The 24,663-nt window shown below is 37.5% G+C and overlaps 1 protein-coding gene across 13 annotated transcripts in view; it reads right to left on the bottom strand.

The window, feature by feature from the left end:
- Positions 1-1,498: 1,498 nt before the first annotated feature.
- The window catches only part of mapta (microtubule-associated protein tau a), a 38,871-nt gene continuing 15,706 nt past the window's right edge, over positions 1,499-24,663 (bottom strand). For 2 of the 13 annotated variants that reach the window (XM_079851529.1, XM_079851538.1), the window contains 12 exons: positions 22,951-22,971; positions 19,445-19,479; positions 18,335-18,410; positions 17,034-17,293; positions 12,969-13,061; positions 12,037-12,129; positions 11,713-11,805; positions 11,270-11,362; positions 10,943-11,035; positions 8,143-8,224; positions 7,909-8,015; positions 1,499-3,968 (listed from right to left, as the gene is read on the bottom strand). In XM_079851529.1, the coding sequence (XP_079707655.1) occupies positions 3,771-3,968; positions 7,909-8,015; positions 8,143-8,224; positions 10,943-11,035; positions 11,270-11,362; positions 11,713-11,805; positions 12,037-12,129; positions 12,969-13,061; positions 17,034-17,293; positions 18,335-18,410; positions 19,445-19,479; positions 22,951-22,971 (1,244 nt within the window). In that variant the 3' untranslated portion in view covers positions 1,499-3,770. Of the gene's footprint in view, positions 3,969-7,262; positions 7,408-7,908; positions 8,016-8,142; positions 8,225-10,942; positions 11,036-11,269; positions 11,363-11,712; positions 11,806-12,036; positions 12,130-12,968; positions 13,062-17,033; positions 17,294-18,334; positions 18,411-19,209; positions 19,333-19,444; positions 19,480-20,595; positions 21,284-22,950; positions 22,972-24,663 lie in introns of those variants that run through there. The other 11 variants (XM_079851527.1, XM_079851534.1, XM_079851532.1 and 8 more) reach the window with 11 other exon arrangements.

Genomic DNA, 24,663 nt, shown 5'->3' on the forward strand with positions numbered 1-24,663 from the left:
ATAGAGGGCGCATATCGACCGTCAAGTGGGCTCTTGCAAGCACCAAGACTGAAAGCGCATATGAAGTGTGCCATTTGGGACAGGGCCTCAGATGTCATGCCCACAGACCACTGGCTAAACATCACTTCAGGAGTTTCAAAGTCGTCATCTAATTGGGTGAATTCTACAGGATTTCCGGGAGACGTGTGTCACACTTTTTAACGGTCTGCCTGGAAACAAAGATGCCGTGATGCCAAACCCCCTCGTGGAAGAAGAAAGCTGTCGTGTTTAAAACTGTGACAATGAGTGCTTATTGGGATCAACTAAATGCTGGATTTCATCCGGTCCACACTGGATGCGGCCAAAGACTTTATATATAGAAAGATGGTGCACTCATACATTATTATGATTGGGAGAAAGTGCAACAAGCAATATGGTGGAATAAGCCATCAATAAAAAATATACAATCATCACGTCACTGCAGCTTCCATTGCTTCCTGATGGCCTGTTCTATTTATGCTGTAATTAAAGGGATAGTTCACCAAAAAATCTACATTATGTCATTAATTACTCACCCTCATGACGTTCCAAACCTGTAAGACTTTGGTTCATCTTCGGAACACAAATGAAGATCTTTTTGATGAAATCTGAGAGCTTGACAGTCTACTCAACTACCACTTTGACACTTCAAAACATTCATAAAGAGATTGTAAAACTAATCCATATGAAATGAGCATGTAGTCCAAATTTTCTAAAGAGTCACGATCGCTTTATATGATGAACAGATTGAATTTAGTCTTTTATTCACATATAAACATTGATCAGCGAACAGACCCAGCAAGCAGCATAGTGTCTGCCCACATCCGGGCCACATCTAGATGTCGGCCGGATCTGGGCCGACACTTTTGAGTTCCAAAGTTGAACGAAAGTCTTATAGGTTTGGAACGAGATGTCTGTGTAAAAGAAATGTCATATTATTCAGTTATGAGGAAATGAGGCAGGCCTTTATTTTAACCCTCGGGAGTTGATTTGATCATGAAGGGATTGCGAAGGAGTATGGAGGCAGACCTGAATGTCTGCAAATAATTATGGAGGACTACTGTCCTGAAACCCTTTTGAGCAGACTATCCGACAGTGACATGGCCAAGTTCACGGCAATGTATTCCAGTGATAACCATTCTTTCTTTTTTTTTTATTGTTATTTGAGTGATCAATCTGCTTCATTTACTGAAAATTGATAACTGACAAGATTTTAAGCTTTTAGGGCACCAGTAGCCTAAAACTAGTTTTCAATCCCCAAATAATGTTTCTAAAATATAAAATGCTTTTCATGTAAACAGATCCATTTATACTCTGTGAGAAAGTCTAATATGAACTGACTCCTTTGCAGAATTAAATAAGCTTTATATATATATATATATATATATATATATTTTTTTTTTTTTTTTTTTGGAACAATGTGCTCTGATATAAGTAATTTGAGTAATAATAAAAAGCATAATAAAAAAAGTAGACATTTGCTTAATATCCTTTATTTCCAAATTCACATGTACATCAACAAGAATATTTGTAAACCAGTTATTAATAAAACACACAAACAATATTGACAACCACAATTCCCAAGCTAAAATTTACAACTGCAAAAATGGTGTATGGAGTCAATGACAACAGGATGGCAAAACTGCGCCTAAAACCACGTCGCAGATGTGCTGCTATAGAGTGAGACATTTAAACCAAAGGACAGACTTTCTTTCCCTCTTCTGTCTGCTACACACTCACTTCCCCCCTCAACACAACATCACAAGCGGAACAAAACACTCTTATCCCATATCCAAGCTCAGCCGACCTTTCCAAAAAACACCCTAGTTAGAAAACGTTCAGAAACGTGTCGCCAATCCATGTAAAAACTCAGCATGCAGGTTAAAGTGTTGCAAGCATGGTCTCTGAACTTCTCTGCTTATTTATTTATTTTTTATTTTTTTTTTCTTCAAGTCCTCATAAACATACAGTCATAAACATACAATAAACATACATTAAATATCTAATGGTAGTTACACAGCTCCTTCTCCAACACAAAGAAACAGGGGTCGCCGTCTGAGTAGTGCTCTTTTCCACTACTATCTACATAGATTCCTAAGAAGCACATCAGCGATTACGGGATATACGCAAAAGTAGGCGTGTAAGAGGCAACGCCGTATCTCAGGCTGCTTACATGAAATGCATGCAAGGAGCAAAGATAGTGTGGAGTGGTTCAAAGCTCATTAAAACATTCTGCGATAGTGCAGTGCAGAGGAGAGAATTTAAGCCATGTGACTGGTTAAGGTCATTACATCATCATTCAGTAGAATAGAATACCTTGACTTAACATTTTAAGTGGAGGATGTGTTCACGAGGAGGTGAGACAGACCATTGTTTAACGGCATGCTTGTGTGATATCAGTGTAGTGGGCAAATTTACAATACAGTTTGGCAATTCATCTCAAAAATGATAACTCCGCTAGAGCTGGATGTCACGGCAGGAAAAGAGAGGAACTGTTGGCAGTATTATAGGAAAAAATGACAGATGCATAGGTTGTTTTTTTCCACAAGAGATTTCAAATAATGTCCAGATTTCTCACCGGCAACCTGCCATTAATTAACACTTTGCAATAACGTCAGTTAATGCATTATGACTCAAACAACAAAGAACAAATTTTTACATCAATTTATAATCTAGGTTAATTTATTATTGTTTATTTTTAGTAGATAAATGAAATGTTAAAAATGTATTAGTATATGTAGTACCCATATTAATAAATGCTGTAGAAGTATTGTAATGACTACTGCATTAATAAATGCTGAAAACCTTGAATCTTACTGTAAAGCGTTCCCAATAAAAGTCCAAAACAGCTGTAAACAAGTAGCTACAATTTGAAGATATTTTGTTTTATGCATATGTTAAAAATATAAATGCAAGTTAAATGTTCTGTTAGTTCCAAAAAAAAAAACAGAAGGAGAGGCATCTTCAAAGAAGCACTGACATAATTCAAATCAATAATTTAAGACTGCCAGTAGGCACACAAAAAAAGTGTTTTCATATCATAAACTTCTCATATCCGCAGAATAACACTGTAAGAAAGTTTCTTTATGAATCACTTGCAGGAAGTGTAATCTCTGACCAACAGCACAACAGAGATCCCTTTCAGCTTCTGCTACGCACCTGTTTTTCTTCACGTAAGCCTTGCAAATCATTTCAGAAATGGACTGAGGGGCTTTAAGCTTCTTTCAATCTCAAAGTCAAGATTCAATGCTCTAATTTTTATTTTAAGCACTGCTAAGCGACTTATTCATAATCTCTATCTAATTTTATCCTGATTCAAAAATGAGAACAATCCTCTCTGAAAGTGAACTGTCCTAAATCCAGTCATAACTAAAAACCAGGCTTGCCTAGAGAAAATATAAAATGGTCAACAAAAGGCATTCAAATACATGAACGTAATTTTGCGCTGCTAAATATAGTCAAGGGAGGGCTACTGGAAGAAATCCCCAATTGTTAAATTCCCTGCCTTAAAGTAAATGATGAGTGAACAGGCAAATTCATACACAATTCACAGTTAAAACAGCTTCATTGGCCTATAACAAATCTGAAGTATTACAAAATCTAACAGTGATTGCCAAACGTTACTTGGCGTTGTTTTCTGGGCCACAAAATGACTTTCAGAGAGAGGTTAGAATACCATCAGGCAGGTGAAAGTGTGGTCTGTTTTTCTGGGGTGGGGTTTGGGGGCGTGGCCGGGTGATGGTATGGTCCAATCACAAGCCCTGCTTGGCCAGCGATGCAGACACCTGGTCGGCGAGGGTGGAAAGCTGCGGCGGGTCTGCCATGTTGAGGCTGCCAGAAGAGGAGACGGTGCTCAGGCCATGTGGAGACTCGTCTAGAGACACGATTTCTGCGCCGTGGTCGGTTCGCGCTTTGGCCTGCTCGCGGAACAACAGTTTGTGCGACTCAATCTGGGGAAAGGAAATATATGAAAACTAACGAGAGCAAAGGTGAACTGGATATTGGTTCAGAGGGGACCTGGGATTCTTGGATGGAGATTAACGCAGAATTCTCGAGTGAAAACACCCATAAAACCACCATGCATAGGCATCCAGGATCATTCTGTACTGGAAACTCCCAGAAAGCAAATACTAATCTAAGTCCTGTGTTCTGAGGGCCATTCCATCATTTGACATCACTGTTGCTCTCTAGTGGCCATTAAGCTGCAGGTCAGGACTTGGATGTTATAAAATCTGAAATATTTGTTTTGTACCCTCAAAATGCTCGATGATCAATGTAAAAATAATCAATTTGTCAAACAATAAAACATGTGTAAGGTGGTGTTAAAAGGGATAAAGCAGCATAAAAAAGCTTAAAATAAAGTTAACATTTGTTGGTCAGTTGCTCATTTGTACAGTACAGTCTGTGCCAGGAGGTGGCACCCAAGATGCATTTCACAAGATACTTGTTCAAGCTTATTATAAGCAATAGGCAAATTATTTTTAATTCATTTGTATGAAATATTTTATCTTTGTTGATTACTGATCCATCTACAAATTTGCACATTAATTCACTAAGTGGTTTCTTATTTGCAAATGGATTTATCAAGTGATTATTTGATTGTTTTAAGACACTACAGACGAAACCATTGTTTTTCAGGCACTGGCACTGGTTTGTTTCCATATTTTATCTTCTTTCAGATTAGTGTAAAGAAAAAAAAAAAAACACATTTTACACTTTATCTATTTGTGTCTGTAGATTTCAATTACAATACATGTCTTTATTGAGATTTTCTCTTCAACGGAGCCAGAAATCTTCACATCAGCAGCACTTATATACACAAATCTTTCCAGTTTTACTCCTATATATTCAGAAGGTTTTTACAGATGGGTCTGTTAATAACAATTTATTCATAAAACATAGTGAAAATGTATTTTATTCTGGCTGTTGACAGTATTTTCAGTGTTAAAAAGAGACATCCAAAGTCCCCTTTGTAAAAACCTTTAACTCTAATATATCAACAAAATGAAAAGAATTTTAAACCTGGCTTTATCCAATGTTCAGATTTCAATTCTGGAAATATATGCAAATTAGATAATGAAATTATTTGCATATTTAAACAGTACATTAGGAAAAAAATTTGCCTCACAAGTTTTCTGAAATGTTATGCGATTCATCAACTGAGCTTCTCTAACATATTCACCTGTAGTGTCTGTAGTGTCTTAGAATAGTTGAAAATTAAGTCCATTTACTCACCCTGGTGTTGTTCCAAAGTCCTTCTTTCTTTTTTGGACCACAAAGGAGAATAATAAAAATAAATTAAAAAAGTATTGTAAAAAATATGGTACCATGTAAATGACAGTGATTAGCAACCAGCATCAAGCTTTTCTTAAAAAGATGCATTGAATGATCCTATATGCGCCATGTGCCATATATTCCAAGTGTTCTGGGGGTATACGATAGGGTTTGGTGAAAAAACAAACTGAAATTTAATGTATAATTTAAAGTAAATCCTGACCTTGGCCGTTCTGTGCTCGACTGTGTGTTCGTAAGACTATATTAGCGCCTCAGTTCACTCAGACTGGCCCAGAAAAACACACAAAAAATGCAACATGAAATACAATCCATGTACTTTCTTCTCTGAAGTGAATATGTCCATTGTGTTCGTCGCAACAAACAGTTCACATCTGTCAACTGTCATTCGGACAGTCATGAGACAAATGGAGTTCCGGTCCGGAGATATTTAACTCTGAAGAAAGAACACGCATACTTTGGGATTTCTAGGCATTGTTATTAATCTTGATTTCTCCCAACTTGTGTGCTTCAGAGTCTCATGAACACAAGCACAGAAGACCAACAGCCAACACTCTTAAAAATAAAGCTTCCAAAAGGTTTGCAGTGATACCATAGAACAGGGGTGCCCAATCCTGCTCCTGGCGATTGACTGTCCTGCACAGTTCATCTCCAACCCTAATCAAACACACCTGCCTTTAATTTTCAAGTGATCCTGATGTGCTCTGAAGACCTTAATTGGTTGCTTCAGGTGTGTTTGATTAGGGTTGGAGATGAACTGTGCAGGACAGTCGATCGCCAGGAGCAGGATTGGGCACCCCTGCCATAGAAGAACCATTTTTTGTTCCCCAAAGAACCTTTCAGTGAACAGTTCGTAAAATAACCTTTTTGTGTGTGTGTGAATTTTATTAATCTGAAGAACCATCACTAAAATAACTTTTTGTGCATTTAAAAGTCTCCATGGATGTTAGCACCTAAACTCCTATTTAGCATCAAAACTCTGGAACAGTCTTCCTAACATTGTCCGGGAGGCAGACACACTCTGTCAGTTCAAAGCTCGACTAAAAACACATCTCTTTGACCTAGCTTACACATAACACATTATCAATTTCTATAATTCAATGTTAGGCTGCATAAACTAGGTCAGCCGGAACCGGGAACACTCCCCATAAATCCTGATGTACTCGTTACATCATAAGAAGAATGGCGTCTACGCTAATATTAGTATCTCTATTTATCCCGAGGTTTACCGCAGTCCGCCGGATCCAGGCCGTATCCAGATCTGATGAAGGACCTGCCTGGACATGACGACAACGCAGACCTGAAGTGTCAACTAGTCTCAAAGCCTCCCTCCCCTCCCTTTACCTCTCTACAGATAATACGTTGTCAAAATGATTCCAGTTCACATGGATACGCGGAAGTGACAAAAAAAGTCTTGCAACGGAAGTGAATCAATCAAAACTAACTTTAGCTGGACAATAACTTTATTCTAGAGCTGCTGTAAAGCCAAAACAATCTATGTTACTTTAATTTCCTATTATCACTGTAAAGCTGCTTTGAAACAATCTATATTGTTAACTTGACTTGACTTGACATGTTAAAGGTTCATCACGGATTCCAATAAAGAACCGTATACTCCCAGAACACTTTGAATATATGACATTGGATAGCCTACTTTTGCATATTTTTTAAAAAACCTTGATGCTGGTCACCATTCACTGCCATTAAGAGGAGTGTGAGCAGGACAATTTGAAAAAATTCTCTTTTTGTGGTCTGGAAAAGAAAGAACGGCAACGCCAGGGTGAGTAAATTTAATTTTAGGGTGAACTATCCCTATTAATAGTAATGTGTCCCCATATTTGAGCACTCTCCAAATATTATATTATAAAAAAATGTACAGTGTACAGTGATGGTTAATTTAATGTGGATATCTCTGTCTATTTCGGGCACGTTGCCTCTCTTTGAATACTTACTGGAGTCCTCAATCTTTATCTGGGGGTTGCTGAGGAGGATGGGCTCTGGGGACATACTGGCAGATGAGAGGGTGGGGGTATCAGAGGGGTCTGGGGTGAGGAAGCCCTCATCTTGGGGCGTATCTGCCCCTCTCCCCTTCTCTCTCTAGAGACGGACCCCAGGGTGGCCAATGAGAGGTGAAATGAACACCATGGTCAACCAAAACAGAAAGAAACACAAAATGATATGGGTTCAACAAAAAGGAAAACGATGGCAACACAAATGTAAATAAATTAAAGATGATGTATGTCATGTTTTCTCTTAAACTAAATTTTTAATCACAGTTTAATATGCAGAGACAAGTAAAAGCAAAACTTTCTCTCCTCTTTAAATTCTGAAGCTCATGGAATCAAAACAAAGGGCAATGAGATGAGAATTTAAAGGAGTTAAATTATTTCAGGGGATTTTGTTAAGCCTAGCCATCTAAAGAATTAAACGATTCAACCCCAGAGAGCACCTGAGACAGATTTACACAGACATGGTTGTAAAATGATAAGGATTTATAAACGTTCATATTTAACTTTAGGGTGTGTAGGTTCTACAGTAGAGGTGGAGAATGAATAGCTTGAGTATCGTTTCCCATCAGCGGAGGACATGTCGTCTTACCCTCCTGCTGCCTCCTCCAGCCACGTGTTTAATGTTGTCCAGAGATCCAATCTTTGACTGAGCCTTGAAATCAAGCTTCTCAGACCTGATCTCAATGTTTCCTCCACCTTGAAAAGGCAGGTGAAATTCCTCATGACTTATATTAAATGGCCAATTATGTACATGCATTCAAAATGCTGAGAAAACTGAGTCCAAAGCTTGAGCTTCGATTGTCTGTGGCATGTCTACGGTTACCTGGTTTGTGACGTAGGTTGTCTTTCGATCCGCACTTTGACTGCACATTGCTCAGGTCAATCTTTTTGTGGAGGATTTGGACCTTTTCAAAACAAAAAAAAACAAGGGTTTTAATGTTTTTCCAGGCAGTTATAAAAAATTCTAAATTCGTTAAAAACTATCCAAACACACTTCCATTTACATAAGAAAGAGAAAAAGCGGTTACACTTTATTTTAATGTGTCAGTATTACAGTGTAATTATACATTTAAGTAATGATAATTAACTACATGTACTTACTACAGGGTTAGGATTAGGATGAGGGTTTGGTTTAGGGTTAATTGCATGTAATTATGCATCATTTATAGTTATTACTACAGTAATTACATGTAACATATGTAACAATGACACTGTAACATAAAGTGTTACCGAAAAAGCTTGAGAAACTGGCACACAGGTGCTAAAGTGCAGTTGGTCAGTAAACTTTTCAGTCACTTCAATGCAACACCCTCTTAGTGGTTTAGTCATCTCTGAGAATTTTTAAAACCAATTTGTATTTATAGCGATGTAATCTAACCTCAAAGTATGATGAACCACAACATTAATTATATAGTTGGTCACCGGTTCTAAAAAGATATGTTCTTCAATGCTCTTCATTTTAGACTATGGATTGAAGACACAACATGAGAACGGTACAATTGTGTACCATTCCTGCTCCAAAAATAGAAGCAATGACCTCATAGCCACAGCTGTTGGGGTTTTTTTCTGTATAAAAAGGCCTCAGTGTCTTCAGAGTGAGGTCAACTTTTAGCTCGAGCCAACTGCTCACCACAAAGACAAGCTCTGCTGACCAGAGCGCTACAACAAGACCCCTCTGTGCCTTCAACAGCAGAGGAGTGCAACTCCTCTTGAGTGCATGAGGATCTCTAGGGATCCCTCGCTGGTACTTTAATAAGTGTAACGACTGCCCGTAATGACAAGCCGGTCGGCATTAAGGGTTAGGATTTCAGTGGTGGTCATCTGTTTTTGTAAGGAAAGAGGTTTTCCTAAAAGTCAAAAATCAAAGTCTTCTAATTACATGGAGAACTGTTTATTACATGCTTAACTTTACTGAAGTAAGGGAGGTTTCTGTTTTTAACATGTCTTGCAGGAAATGTAATTGCTCGGAATGTCAATGCCACAAAACAGCCTGTATGTTCTTCTGAGCTCCGCTTAAATGTATCAAGGGTCACAATTAATTGATGTTCTTGTTCTTGGAGGTTTGGAAAAGAAAGTGTGAAAAAGCTAAGCAATTAAAAAAAAACACCACAAAAACAGTAGCTATGCGTACATCCACCCAAATACTCCATTTATAATCAGATTGATGGACTGAAAAGCCTTCTTGCAAACACCCCAATCGATTCAATTGAGCTTGATCTGAATTCAATTTCAATCAGATTGGAAGGGATGGTGTAGATCTGAAATAATCCGATCAACAGGAAAGAAGAAAGCATGTAATCATTAAATCCGACTATTTTCTCAATCGGATTAAAAAAATATGCATGTTTAAATATGTTTTACGTCACACAAATGTACTTTTATGTCTCGCGATCATGAGTACGTTTACCTACGTCTCATGTCCAACAAACTGTTCAGTGGAATGAGACTGAATATTTACTAAATATTTGCAAAAAATCCCTCTTCTAACATAAATGTCAGCTTTTTTAGATATGTCATCAAGGCAAAAACGACAACGGACTCCACTGACATTGCGGTGGCTTTCTCTGGTTCTGAACGCTTTGTTTGGAATAAATGTAATGCACATGTAATCAAATATATGAATCGGATTGCAACATTTAGGGTTTGTATAAAATAAAGATTACAGACTCTGAAATCATTCTGATTTACAAAAATTAGTGCATGCAAACATTCCTGTTTATGAGGTTTAGAGGGTGAGTGGTCATCCAGTCATAGCTAAGAAACCAAGCAGGATTTACCATGCATTCATTTAAAATAGGGAAACACATTAGATCGGTTCTCTGACTATTTAATTATGAATGCTCATTTCCCATATGTTTACATTTAGATTATCCCAAAAATAGTTTAGTTTATTTCACCCAAAAATGAAAATTCTGTCATTAATTACTCACCCTCATGTCCAAACCTGTAAGACTTTTGTTCATCTTTGGAACACAAATTAATATATTTTAATGAAATCTGAGAGCTTTCCGTTCCTCCATTGACAAGTCTACACAACCACCACTTTCAAGCCCCAGAGACATCATTAAAGTAATCCATGTGACTCCAGTGGTTTAACCTCAATTTTATGAAGTGACGCGAGTGCTTTGTTTGCGCAAAAAAACATAATTTACTACTTTATTTACAAAATATGAACACATGTTCACACAACAACGTCTGCTTTCTGGGGCTTGAAAGTGGCAGTTGCGTCGCTGTCAGTGGAGGGACAGAAATCTCTCAGATTTCATCAAAAAGATCTTCATTTGTGTTCTGAAGATGAACGAAAGTCTTACGGGTTTGGAACGACATGAGGGTGAGTAATTAAAGACAGAATTAAAAATTTTGGGGTTAACTAACCCTTTAATTAATGCTCACTACAAGTTATACTCTCTCAAAATTAATATCCATCTTTTATATTGTCCATTATAATGTTGAGATTCACTTTTTTTTTTTAACATACCGTTTTAACATTTATCGGTTATCGGATATTATAATCAGGTTATTAGTATCGGCCAGAATTGTAATATCAGTGCATCCCTAGTATTAAAGTCTCTTTAGTATGATTTTTGGTTAAGACAGCAAAAAACGGTCCTCTGTTTACTCACTTTTCCACCTCCGGGTACATGTTTGATATTATCTTTGGAACCACACCTAGGCTGCACAAAACTTAAGTCCAACTTCTGATCGAGAATTTGCACCTGAAAGAGTGAACAGTTTGGGGAAGACAAGAAGTTATCTGTCTTTTTAGATCAGGACCAGAGAGGAACCCAGAGAGCAACCAGAGGAAACTAACATAGCTCATCATTAGGAAAGGCTTTTTAGAGCAGGACTTTGTGAATCTCCAAATTGTTAATCTCAAAGTTTCCACAAATGAAAATAACTTCAGGAAGAACCAAGACTGAAGGTGTTGAGTTCAACCTATAGTTACTCACATTGCCACCTCCTGGTACATGTTTCATATAGTCTTTGGAGCCACACTTTGACTGGACATTACTAAAGTCCAACTTCTGATCCAGTATTTTTACCTGGAAAATGAGAAATTTGGGGAAGAGCAGGAGTTATGTTGCTAATTAATTTTAGAGGTAGAAAGAACTGCTAGAGAGGAAGAGCCATGAGTTTGTGAATGGTAAAGGTAAAACATGACTTTAGTATAATGGCTTTGTCTCCCTCTCACTTTTGACTGTCTTGTAGTTTTTAACAATCAACTCAAAAGTAGTAAAGACCCTCTTTTTCAGTTCATTATCAATCTAAAAGTGACTGTGTAACAGACAGCCCTACTAAATTGAATGAGATTGTTTTTACAAGGTTTTCACAAATGGTCATAACTTCAGGAAGAACCAAGACAGGGCGTTGAGTTCATCCTATAGTTACTCACATTGCCACCTCCAGGTACATGTTTCACATTGTCTTTGGAGCCACACTTTGACTGGACATTACCGAAGTCCACCTTCTGATCAAGAATTTTTACCTGAAAGAGTGCAGAGATCTGAAGTCATACAGTGTTTCCAACTTCATAAGGAACATTTCAGGAACATCTCGAGTCAGTAAGGGATGGTTGGGAGTTTGATTAGTCTTGACTTCTTTCCATCAGTTGGAAAAGGAGCAGGTTGTTATACTTTGTTTGGTAAGGAATAAATGGCTGATGGTAAATTTAGGTGTGAACCGGGTCTGGATAATGGATTATCTCATAGTAACTCACATTGCCACCTCCAGGTGTGTGTTTGATATTGTCTTTGGAGCCACACTTAGAAGGGACATTACAAAAGTCCAACTTCTGATCAAGAATTTGTACCTGTTTAAAGCAAACGTTTGGAAGTTTTCACGAACGAGAGCATCAAATGCTTAAGGTTCCCCGATTCTCATGAAGCATAAAGACATATTATTTGGAACGGCATGCATTTTAGTTTGTTCGGTCAACTGGATAGTTACCATTCTTGGAGAGATAATAATGATAATATATTAGTCAATTCTCACCATGGTTATTATAATTAACTGAAAACTAAAACTATAACCATTAAAATATTTTCGGAACTTAAAATAAAATAAACATTAACTGAAATTAAATATATAAAAAACTTAAACTAAATGAAAATGAGAAATGTTGCCTTGGCAACTAGCTGTAATGCAATGTTTAAATTGATGTACTAAAATAACTAAAACTGAAATAAAAATTGATGAAACACTATAGACACTTAAAAAATCACAATAAAAAATCTTATAAAACACAACAACATTACTAAAACTTTAAGAAATGAAAAAACAATTTCAAAATTTCTGCCATGGAATAAAAAATTAAGATAATTGTGACTGACTTTTTTCTCAGAATTGCAAGATCTGCAAAAAATCTGAATTTCGAGTTTATATCCCGCATTTCTAACATTATAACTCGCAATTCAGATTTTTTTCTCTCAATTCAGATTTTTACTTGTGAGATATAAACTCGCAATTTGCAAAAAGTCAGAATTGTGAGATAAAAAAATAGCAATTACCTTTTTTATTTTTTATTCATTGGCGGAAAAAAAGCTTCCACAGTTTACTGATAATGTTGGGATAGCTACTGATAAATACTGTTTGGTGATCATAAATGAAGGAATAAAACTTGTGTGTTCGAATCATTCTGTAGTTACTCACATTGCCACCTCCTGGCGTATGCTTGAGGTTGGCTTTGGAGCCACACTTTGCCTGCACATTACTGAAATCCACCTTCTGATCAAGAATTTGTACCTGTGAAAGACAGAACATTGGGAGAGTTGACTTAAAAACTATTGTTGTAGGGAAGAGAGAGATGTTTGAGTAATAAACAGGTGAATTTTCATTAGCTGATGAGATTGAAACAATATGCAAAGACGTAACATTGTGTAATATATCAGCGATTTTGGAACTACTGATAAAACAATTTCAATCATGACAACTCTTGGAATAGTTTTAGCATGTTATTGAATATGGCGATGTTAATGTATTTGGTCTAGATCTGCTACACTGCTGCTGTGAGCATGTAAGATATGCTGCTGCTGCTACTGCATAAATAGACATGCATAAGTCCCGTAGCAGATCAAGGCAGGTGGAGCTGGGGGAGGTGGAGGGTTTCAGAGGGACTCTGATAGGGCGATGCAGGACTAACTTACAACAAACACTGAACCAGACTATTTAACCCTCTGATGGTCTTTATTTATGTCTACACTCGAGTTTTTTGGGGTCTCTAGAGACCCCAGACAATAACATTTAATTTTGTAACAAGATAATAGTTTTTGGAGAATTTATGATATTTTATAAATTTCTATAAATAAATAAATAAATAAATATTTAAATAGCCTTTTTACAAAAAAACAGCATTTGATGTAAAATTCACTTTATAAAAGACCCAGATTTCTAACTTTCATTCATGGGGATAACATGGATAATTTTAAATGGTTTAATGTAACATTTTTGCCCATTTTTTGGAAAATGCAGTTTTAAAATAAAAAATAATAATTTTAACCACTAGATGGCTATAGAGCTCCAGTATATGCTATTTGCTATTAGACTACCTGAAAGATATCTTTTCACAAGTTGGATTCAGTTGGATTCATATCTAAATATTATAAAATCACAATTATAACAAAAATAAAATATCTTTGTCAAAGTTTAGCATTTTTTTGTACCAAAAAAACCCCCAGTTTTTCAATAATGTTACATTATGATTAGAATCAAACCTGAACAAAATGTTACAAAGAGAAATGTTGGAGTCTTAAGATTTTATCATTTATTTCAATCATTTATTTTTAATCTAATTCTAGATTCTAGACACACACAATTGTGTGTGTGTGTGTGTGTGTGTGTGTGTGTGTGTGTGTGTGTGTCTGAGAGATAAAGAGAGAGAGAGAGAGTGTGAGTACTCATTGTCGATGTGCCAGTGTCACCACACCACTTTATATTTGTAGTGGTTCTGCATTTTGGATGATTTTATTTGACAAATTATAGCCTTACAAATGTTCCTGTGTGTGTATGCGTGTGTGTGTGTGTGTGTGTGTGTGTGTGTGTGTGTGTGTGTGTGTGTGTGTGTTTACATTTTCAATGTGCCAGTGTCACCAATTTATTTTTGTGGTGGTACTGCATTTTGGATGATTTTATTTGACAAATTATAGCCTTACAAATGTTCCTGTGTGTGTGTGTGTGTGTGTGTGTGTGTGTGTGTGTGTGTGTGTGTGTGTGTGTGTGTGTGTGTGTGTGCGTGTGTGTGTGTGTGTGTGTGTGTGTGTGTGTGTGTGAGAGAGAGAGTGTGAGTACACATTGTCGGTGTCAGTGTCACCACTTTATATTTGTGTTGGTTCTGCATTTTGGATGATTTTATTTGACAAATTATAGCCTTACAAATGTGTGTGTGTGTGTGTGTGTGTGTGTGTGTGTGTGTGTGTGTGTGTGTGTGTGTGTGTGTGTGTGTGCACATTTTCAATGTGTCAGTGTCACCAATTTATTTTTGTGGTGGTACTGCATTTTGGATGATTTTATTTTACAAATGATAAGAGAACAGTTTTTATAGTCTGAAAAATGTATTCCTCTATATGTGTGTGTGTGTGTGTGTGTGTGTGTGTGCGTGTGTGTGTGTGTGTGTGTGTGTGTGTGTGTGTGTGTGTGTACACGCGTGTTGTGAGCAATATAATTTAGCATTGTGGATGTTTTTTGCATTGGTGGAAGTGTGCCACTTTATTTGTGCCATTTCTGTCGATGTGTTCTGCGTTGTTTCTGATTTTGATGATGAATTTTGTCTATTTTGATTGCGGGGTCTCCAGAGACCCCGAAGACCACGAGTGTCACAATTTTTGTCACGCTAACATAAAAACAGATATCATTCCAATTATTTTATTTTTTTTGTAGATCTAGAAAGTGTTGAGAGCCGTAGAAGGTTTCATACCATTTGGACAAAGCACAAAGGGAACATTTTTTTTAATTTGAGCAAAAGTCATTTGGGGTCAAAAAGACCCCGTAAACCATCAGAGGGTTAAACATTGAGCAAGCAATCTCATTGGCTGCAGGATCAGCAGGGGCCAATCAGCTTGTGCCAATGTGGTAATTATGTGATATGTGATTGCTAGTAGATTGCATGTTAAGGATCAGCCTGCGTTTAGTTTCATTACTGAACTAAATATAAATACATAACTGTGAGATTTTTTTACAAAAATACTAACAACAAATTGTCTTTCCCATACACACTCATTCTTTGACCGCACTGTAGAAAAACTATATGATCAATAAGTCATGGCAATATGTTTTTCCATTACTTTAACTCATCATAATAAACAATTTCAACTTCTTCAACTTTCAACATTTTTTAAAATTATACATAATTCAACAGTTTAATATAATGCAAGCAGAAATGACTTGTACAGCCAATTTGATTCTGATTATTAAAAACTTCAGGTGAAATGTTCAGTTGCTGCCTTAACTTTTTAAGTTGAAGTTGGCGGAAATTTTTCCACAGTGCAAAAATATATCATATATATATAAAAACCGAAACATCTGATTTAAAGGCAGGTTAGGTAGGATTTTTCAAAAAAAAAACATTCCAAATTTGTTTAAACTGTCTTTATATACCAATACATAATTAAAATGTAAGTACTCTGAAAAAGAGAGTATAAAAATTGAGTGTCTGTAGACCTCTCACGACTGTTGTAAACACAGCTCATTATTTCCATTCACTCCACCCCCTCCCTTCTGAGCTCCTTCCAAAGCCACGCCCCCAAAACACATGAACGCGCGACGCCAAACGCTCAGGCTCAGCTGAAGACGCATTTATTTATCTGAGACGAGTGGAGAGGAAGGAGCACAGTGCATGCAGTGACATCATGTCAGAATCACATGTAATAAAATACCTAACTTTATCACTATAAATATAAACAAATAAGATTTCTTTTAGTACTCACTATCAAGCTAGCATATCGATACTGGTAAAGTTTAAAATATACTTTGTTTGATTCGGTAACAAGCTATATTTATAGGTCACGAGCTATATTTATAAGGCAAAGCTAAAAACAGGTTGCATTGATACACGTTTTTCCATTACCATCAGTTAAACTGTGATGAAGGTGAATTTCGTGTAAGATTCATAACATATACGGTGTTTTGCGAGTTTCCATGATGAAAACATTGTTGACTCTGATGAGGACTACACTCCAGAGACAAGTACCGTTTCGTCGGTTCGAGGACAGGTCCGGGGTCGAGGGCGAAGCAGAGGAGGTCATTCAAGAGTGCGGGCAACCAGGGTCCGAGGAAGTAGTTTTTGCCTTCGCTGACTGCATATGCAGGTGCTTTGAATTTTGAATGCTTTTTCTCTGCCATAATTTTACTCTTCGTAGGTTCCGCGCCTCTCTTGCACTCCTCAAATCAAACGGGTGTGCGCGCATATGGGCAGATCTACCAACAGGGGTGGTAGCCATGGTTGCGAGAGTGAGTGACAGTCAGTGAAACCAATCAATTGTTTCGTCCCGAATGGAAATAATGAGCTGTGTTTATTGCAGATTAAAAGGTCTACAGTCACTCGATTTTTATACTCTCTTTTTCAGAGCACTTACATTTTAATTATGTATTGGTATATAAAGACAGTTTAAACAAATTTGAAAAAAAGTTTTGTATAAAAATCCTACCTACTCTACCTTTAAATCTGATCTCAAACCCAACTGCAATCCGAACATTGAAGTGAAATAAATCAAGATGAATTACCCGGCCGCCTCCAGGCTGGTGCTTCAGGTTGTCGGTGGATCCGACTTTTGGCCGCACGTTCTTCAGATCAGGGAGGGGGGCAGCGGTGGACAGCGATGTAGGAGAACGGTTCTTCGGAGATTTAGGGGTCGAGCGAATCACTGCGACCTTCTTGATTTCATTTCCTGTGCTTGGAGGCTTGCCACCCGCAGCTTTACTGGCAGGGGATTTGGAAGTGCCAGGGCTGTTGTGCCCACTGGTCTCCGGGGTCTTTGGAGAGTCTGGGAAACATTATAGTGTTATGATAATGATGACATTTATTTCATAATGAAGAACAATATACAGTAGTCGCCAAAAGTGATATCTGACCTGGGGAAAAAGGCTTCTTCGCACTTTATTCAACTAAATATTTTGTATGCATGTTGTGAAGTTGAGCCTGTAGTAGTGTAAAACTAATGTTTGCATTCCACTTTCAATTGTATCTTATGTCATGACGCAAAGAAACATACCGCGGAAGTCATTTTTGGCAAAGTAGTCTCATAATTCCCAGCCTACAATTCAATAAATCACCGTGCGGCAAGGATTAGCTATATTATTAGATGTTATTTTGTCGGTTTTAGTGTAAACGGCCAAATGGAAGAAGCTGTCCTCTGCAACCAAGGAGAATATTGTTGAATATTCAATTGCTTTTGGATATTGCTGATGTTTAGGATGTGAATTGTCACAATGTCCACAGAATTATTTCAAAGCACATTAAGGCCATTGCCATGCAGAACGTAACATGCTGTGGCTGGTCAAGGAAGACTAGTGAGCATTTTTGCAGGAGGATGAAAATCTGGATGAGACCTGCAACCTAGCTATAAGAAGCTGGATTGAGAGGTTGTGTAGCGGTAAAGAAGCATGTTCTGCAGTCCGACAAGTCAAAACTTGACAACCTAGCATTGGATGGTGTCAGGTATGTTCGTAGGAGAAGACTGGAGTGTTTTAATACCAAATGCATGCGTGACGCCATTAAGTATGTAGCCAATGTATGCTTTATTTCCTGAGCTTTTGTTTTTCTATACCTTTTTTTGCATAAAACAATAAAACCCATATTTATGCTGAAGTTTGCCTTTCTTGCCAAATAATTTTGTCATGTTGATACCTTAATCAAGTTTAGGGTATTCTTCTTCCCAATATAACATAGCCCTACTCCTCCTATTTTGAAAGTGTCATTAAAAGCTAATATTGTGCAAATATCCATTCTGGACATCACGTTTGGCCACTACTGTATATGACACATTTATATCTAAAAACTCCTTTGTAAAAGAAATCTTACTTACCTTTTCCATTTTTGGCAACTGCAGTCATGGCAGGAATCTTTGTACCAGCAGCATGAGGTCTACTGCTACTAGGAGCCTAGAGATATACAGGAAAAAAACACATTAATAATTATTTTCCATGCAATTATGGATAACAAAACAACTGCAAATGTCTATACATGTCTCTATTATGACCCTTTTATGTCCCGCTTTTATATAATTAAAAATAACAGATTCAATTTTTTCTTCATTTTGTTTTATGACTCATTTTTAATTACACTTTGGTAATATTATTTTGTTCTCAAATTATCCAAAAAGTGTGAAAATATTTTTTTCAATTATGGATACAAATGCTATATAACATTAGCATTAATAAGACATTTTTAAGAGTTTGCAATTTTTATTCCAAAAATGTTTAATGAAAATGACATTAAATGATGGTTCAGAAAATGACAAAAATAACAAAATTCTCCAGTGACACATGCGTGTCCATTGTTAGACATTGTTAGTAGACAAATAAAAGGAACTACTCAGAGTCCAGAGAGCCAAACCCACTCAAAGTTGAAGAGGCACTCATAAATAGGCCTTATGACATTTTTGCCTGCTCAAACATAGAGTTTGAAAGCACTTTCAATAATTATGAACCCATCCACAGGAAACACAAAAACTTTGCTGCAGCTGAAGTTTAAATTTAAGTCTAAAAGCCTTTCCAGATGTCAGTGCTAATGAAAATTAACACCAACAATAGAATATTTGTGCAAATGAGATGCTTGTCAGTTAGCAAGAGGAGAGATGCAGATACTGTTAATCACACCAGACAGTGGGCAGACTGCCAGTAAAACAGAGGCGTAGCCCATTCTCCACAGAAGCGGCAGGACATCGGCAGCTGTACTCACTCTTGTCCTGGATTCTCTTGGCCCAGCACTGGTGGCAGGTACTGAGGGAGATCTACTAGAGGAGGCCAAGGACTTTTTTGGGAGGGAGGAAGGTGTTTTATGGGAGGAGGGTCTGACTTTGCTCTTTATATAGAGAGCAAAACAGTAGTGAATGAAAACCCCATGGTGTACAAATAAGCAAAATAAAAGGCAAGAAAATGAAAGTGGAGGAGAACAAAAGAATAATGCAACTCACCCTCTTCTCAGCATCACCATTGGTCTTGGACTGAGCTGTAAAGAACCAAAAAATGCACCAATGTGAATACAATCAATATATCAATTTGAATGAACTCTTTACATGTGTTGTTAAACCTAGTGACCTGCCTCTGTGTCTAACCATTATTAAACCTCACAAGAGACTAATTTAGAACACCGGAGACTTGACACACAATGGATTTTGACGCTAGAGTTTGATGATTCAAATGACGCTAAATATTTGTATGAATTCTTTTAAGTACTGAATAGTTTCAGTTTATAGTCAACATTTCTCTCACCTGGCCTGCCGTCTTGGATTTATCACTGAGTTCAACATAATGTATTCTGAGATTGCCTTTTTCGTAAAGGATATATGTGATGCTACTTTAGAATCTGAAGGCATAAATAAGATAAGAATGCACATATGCTTTCTTAAAACGCTGCTCCAGTACACTCTTAAAAAAAGCGTTCTTAATTGGCTTCAATGGTTCATTTCAGAAATCTTTACATTGGCCAAAAATTTCTTGACAGTGGAAAAGGGCTCTTTAGATTATCAAAATGTTCTTTACTATATTTTTTTTTTTTTTGCTATAGAATTTGCAGTGAAAACCTCTTTATTTTCAAGAGTTAGGCAGCTAACTAGGTTGCAACTATACTAACAGTGTGGAAATGCCTTCGTTAAACTGACTACAGTTTGCTAAATGTATTGCTAATGTTTTTCAACAAGACTTTGTATAATTTATGCTCTAAAGAAACATTTGAGAAAGGTAAGGCTGTAAATAAAAGTGAGGGGATCTGTTAAAGCAGTGCTGCACCAGATGATGGTGTTGTGAACACATGCAAACACACTCATGCACACAGACATGCCAGACTGAAACACGGCCAGCAAACATGGATTTCGTCAATCAGCGCAAAACAGGCTGCAAGAGGAAACAAAAGAATGACAGAGTGAGGCTGAGTGCCCAAAAAAGGACGACTTGTAGCAAACAATTGCAGGACAACAGACCGTTCTCCTCAGCGCGCCGCTTATTTTGTAGGATGTTCGTTATAGACAGAAAGTGGTGCATAGCTAAGCCGCTCTGTAAAACATAGGTGGAGGCAAACCAAGGAAGAGACACTGCACTGGGATTCTGTGAGCTTAACAGCACAGACCTTTAAACTGAGCCACCGGCACCAGGGATTTTCTTGCCGGGGAGCCGTGGACACCTTTTGGAGAGCCACTTGTGCTAGTAGGAGGAGTCTCTGCATCTTCAGCAGCAGCTCTAACCCCTGATAACGTAGCATCAACTTTCTCCTCCACTGCGCCCATTGTGTCCATGTGTTCATGAGGTAGAGTGCTCGTAAAACTATGTTCCTTGGTTTCAGAAGGTGCACGTACAGATTCAGCGAGGGTTGTCTGAGCCCTGCTGGCCCACGCTGGAAGCTTTTTTTCTTCAGCAAGGCTCTCATTGTCGTAAAAGGACAGTTCTTCCTCTTCCTGGAGGGTCTCACTGTAAGCAGCCCTGGCTTCCACGATCCTCTCCCCGACGGATGTCAGGTCCTCCAGGGCGGCACTGCGAACCAGGAAAGTCGCAGGTTGCTCGTTCTCCAGAGAAAGGCTCCTGGTGCGGTCTGGACTGACAGATGTCCGCCGATGATGGGAATGGACTGGTTGTCCAGCCCAGCTGCTTCTGAGGAGGTCTTCGTCCTGCTCTTGTATTCTCTGGTGGTCAACACAGCTCCAGTCCGAGTGTTGATCATAACCATCAGATGAAAACCCGGCTGCTAAAGCTGGAAACAAAGCCGCTTTTGCCTTATACTTGCACTTATAATAATGCATGTCCCATTCACCATGGACACAGACTGGTCAGATGTTTTATAGAAAGCAATGACAACTTCTCCATTACTTTTCCTTCTCTAAAAACACAAGGTGTTCCAAGAAAACTGTCACATGTTAAGGAGGGAATAAAAACCCGTAGAGGAAAGATAACGAGCAAACATATCAAACTGGTTTGCTGGCCTTTGTTAACATACAAAACAAACAGTAGTGATGAAACCGGACTTGACACTGAACACAGAAATATGAGCCGATAGGTACAATTGAAGAGCATGATTGCTTGCAAAACGTTTTTTTTTTAATAAAACTGGACAGAGGTGAAGCATGTCATTTCTGGGCCACTACCCTAGTGAAAGCACTTGAGCATACTTTGAAAAATAAAATACTTCAATTTCAATTTCCTTTTTTATTGTCATTGCATATACTGTATTATAATTCCCCGGTTTCACAGACAAGGCTTAAGCCTAGTCCCAGACTAAAATCCATGTTTGAGCTGTTTTATCTGAAAGCAACTTGCACTGACATATCTGAATGAATTTGTCAATGCCATTGTTTTGTCTCAAAAAGCACACTAGTAATGGTTTTTCTAAGGCACGTTTAAAAAATGTACTTAAATGTCCTAATTGAACTAAGGCCTAATCCTGCCTTAATCTAAACCCTGTCTGCGAAACCAGAACTAAGTGTGTATAAATGTACACGTTTATTTGTAATTAAATGAAAATGTATTATAGTTTAAACTTAAAATAAAAGCAATTAGCTTAAGAGTGCTTTTTTGACTTAAGTGAGACTTAAGTCAATCTTTATATGTGATTTCATAATTACTTCTGTTATCTTTGAAATATAGTTAAAGTGTACTGCCGAATGTACTGACAAGCATTTATGGTAAAATAAAATATACTTTAAAGTTATTTCTATTGAAACTTGTGTGTCATGCATTTAAATATATGTGTAATTACACATCTGTAATGATTCAGTTGCAATTTAGAACATTTAAAATACAATAACTTTAAACATAATATCAAATACAGTTAAATTTATAATAAAGTACTTTACATATGTTTTAGCATGTGAATCAAGACAGTCAAATGTTTAAAGCACAACAAAAGATGATTAAAACATAAATGTACTTTAAAGTAACGCTTTTAAATTGACATTATTACAAAATGCACATTTTATTCCTTTTTATAATATCTGCAAGTAGATTTTTTTTAAAGTATACTAATAAGATTAAGGTACACTACAGTGTACATTCAAGTGCATTTCCTTTTCACAGGGGTAGCACAAAAAATCTATATAAACGAATTAGGCTTCCCGAACACTCCACCCTTCTGCCATTGGTTGAGCAAATGTTACTTGATAAACAGAGTGACAGTGTTTGCACATTTGTGTGTCTGCTCTTTAGAAGTACCTAGTTGCTCCTGATTATTCAAATAAAATAAAATGGACAAATCTGTGTATTCACGAAAACCAAATAACCAATACAAGATAATGATCAGTGAGGTGGAGTACTACCAAAACATGACAGAAAAAACAAACTGTAATATTTAAAACTAGATTTTTTTATAAAAAAAAAAAAAGAAAGAAATCTACTAGATCATATTTAATGTAGCATAATGGCTATTCTACAAAGCATGACACCAATGTGGTACAATCTGAGAATAAGTTGTGTAAGAGTAAAAATAGTGTTTTACCTGTGGGCGCCGTTCCTCCAGCTTGATAATGGTCAGGATATGCAGCAAACAGAGAGAAAAACATAAAAGACAAAAATTAGAGAATTATACAGCATATTATCTGGCAATTTCATCTGCAGGGATGAATGAATGAATGAATGAATGAATGAATGAATGAATGAATGAGGTATTTATATAGCACATTTCCTATGTACTACTTTACACCCGAAGCGCTTTACAATCATATCAGGCGTTTCTCCTCAACCACCACCAGTGTGAGCATCCACCTGGACCATGCTCACCACACACCAGCTATAGGTGGAGAGGAGAGAGAGTGATCGAGCCAGTTCAGTGGATGGCGACTGATAAGGGCCAATGGAGGGAATGTGGCCAGGACACCGGGGTTACACCCCTACTCGTTTACGTGAAGTGCCATGGGATTTTTAGGTCCTGTTTACTCCTGGTATTATGATGTGTTTTGGTCGATCAGATCACAAGTAGACAAGGCAGACACATACCCGTTTACACTTGGTGTTTTAATCCGTCTCTTTTGACTACTTTCAACCACTTCTGTCCTGATGTCTTCATTAGGATAGAATTTTTTTCAGATCTTTCTAATGGTCAAATAAGCTGTGTAATTTACATATGAACGTGCCCGAGGACGACGGAAAAACGTACGAAGAGCAGTAGCTTTTATTTCTGCACTGACAGCCGCAAGACCAGCCGAACGCTGTGAGTGTGTGTTAGAAATCAGGAATGGTGAGAGAACATTGTGCTTTGGACGTTTTTCATCTTCAAACCAAACTTGGGTCTTCAGCCGACAAAGTTTAAATCCCGTCTGGCTAGAGCGCTTCCCATAATGTTTATGCATTAGGTCAGTAGACGGTCTTTTGTGGCTGCTCGAACACATTTGATCACATGAGCGTTTACACTACAAAAGCAATCTGGTCGAATGCGTTTTTAACTACCTCTGGAAGTGGTCGAAAGTGGACAAGCTCAAAACTTTTTATACCCCGTTTACACCTGATTTAGCCTCGTCCACTTGTGATCCGATCCAAAAACACATCTTAATACCAGGTGTAAACAGGGCCTTAATGACCACAGAGTCAGGAATTCGGTTTAACGTCTCATCCGAAGGACGGCAAGGCAAACACTATTACCTAGCATGAAATCACACCATCAAATTATACAAATTATACACAAAAGCAACAAATACTTGCAATTTAAAGCACTGCGACCTGTGAAAAAAAAGAGCTTTGGCTAAAATCGTATTTGGCTCAAGGCATTAATTCCACACTTGGCAAAACATCACACCTAGCGTGTCAAAGACAGCTGAGCGGAGGTCTCTGTGACTAATCACATGGGAAATAAACTGAAAACAGGGCTGGAGTCTCCCTTGAGTTTATTTTGATTTAAAAGCCTGAAACCTCTCAGCATGCCCTTGCAGTGGTATCAAAATGAATATGTGTGTCCTCACTGACATACATATTATCTTACATATATTATCTTTTAAAATCACCCCATTGTAAATGCAACATGAAAAGGATTTTCAAAGCAAGAAAAGGCGAGAGGTCCTGTTACCAGTATGCCCAATTCAAACAGAAGCCAAATGCAAACCAGCAAGCTTAAAATATGACAAAACACTAGAAAATTAGAAACATTAGGTTGCAAAGCATAAAAGCATCCAAAAAATGAAGGCAGAAAAGGGCATTCGGGCAAAGCATTTCAATCAAA

This window comes from Squalius cephalus (genome assembly GCF_949319135.1).
Source record: "Squalius cephalus genome assembly, chromosome: 19".
Lineage (NCBI taxonomy): Eukaryota > Metazoa > Chordata > Actinopteri > Cypriniformes > Leuciscidae > Squalius > Squalius cephalus.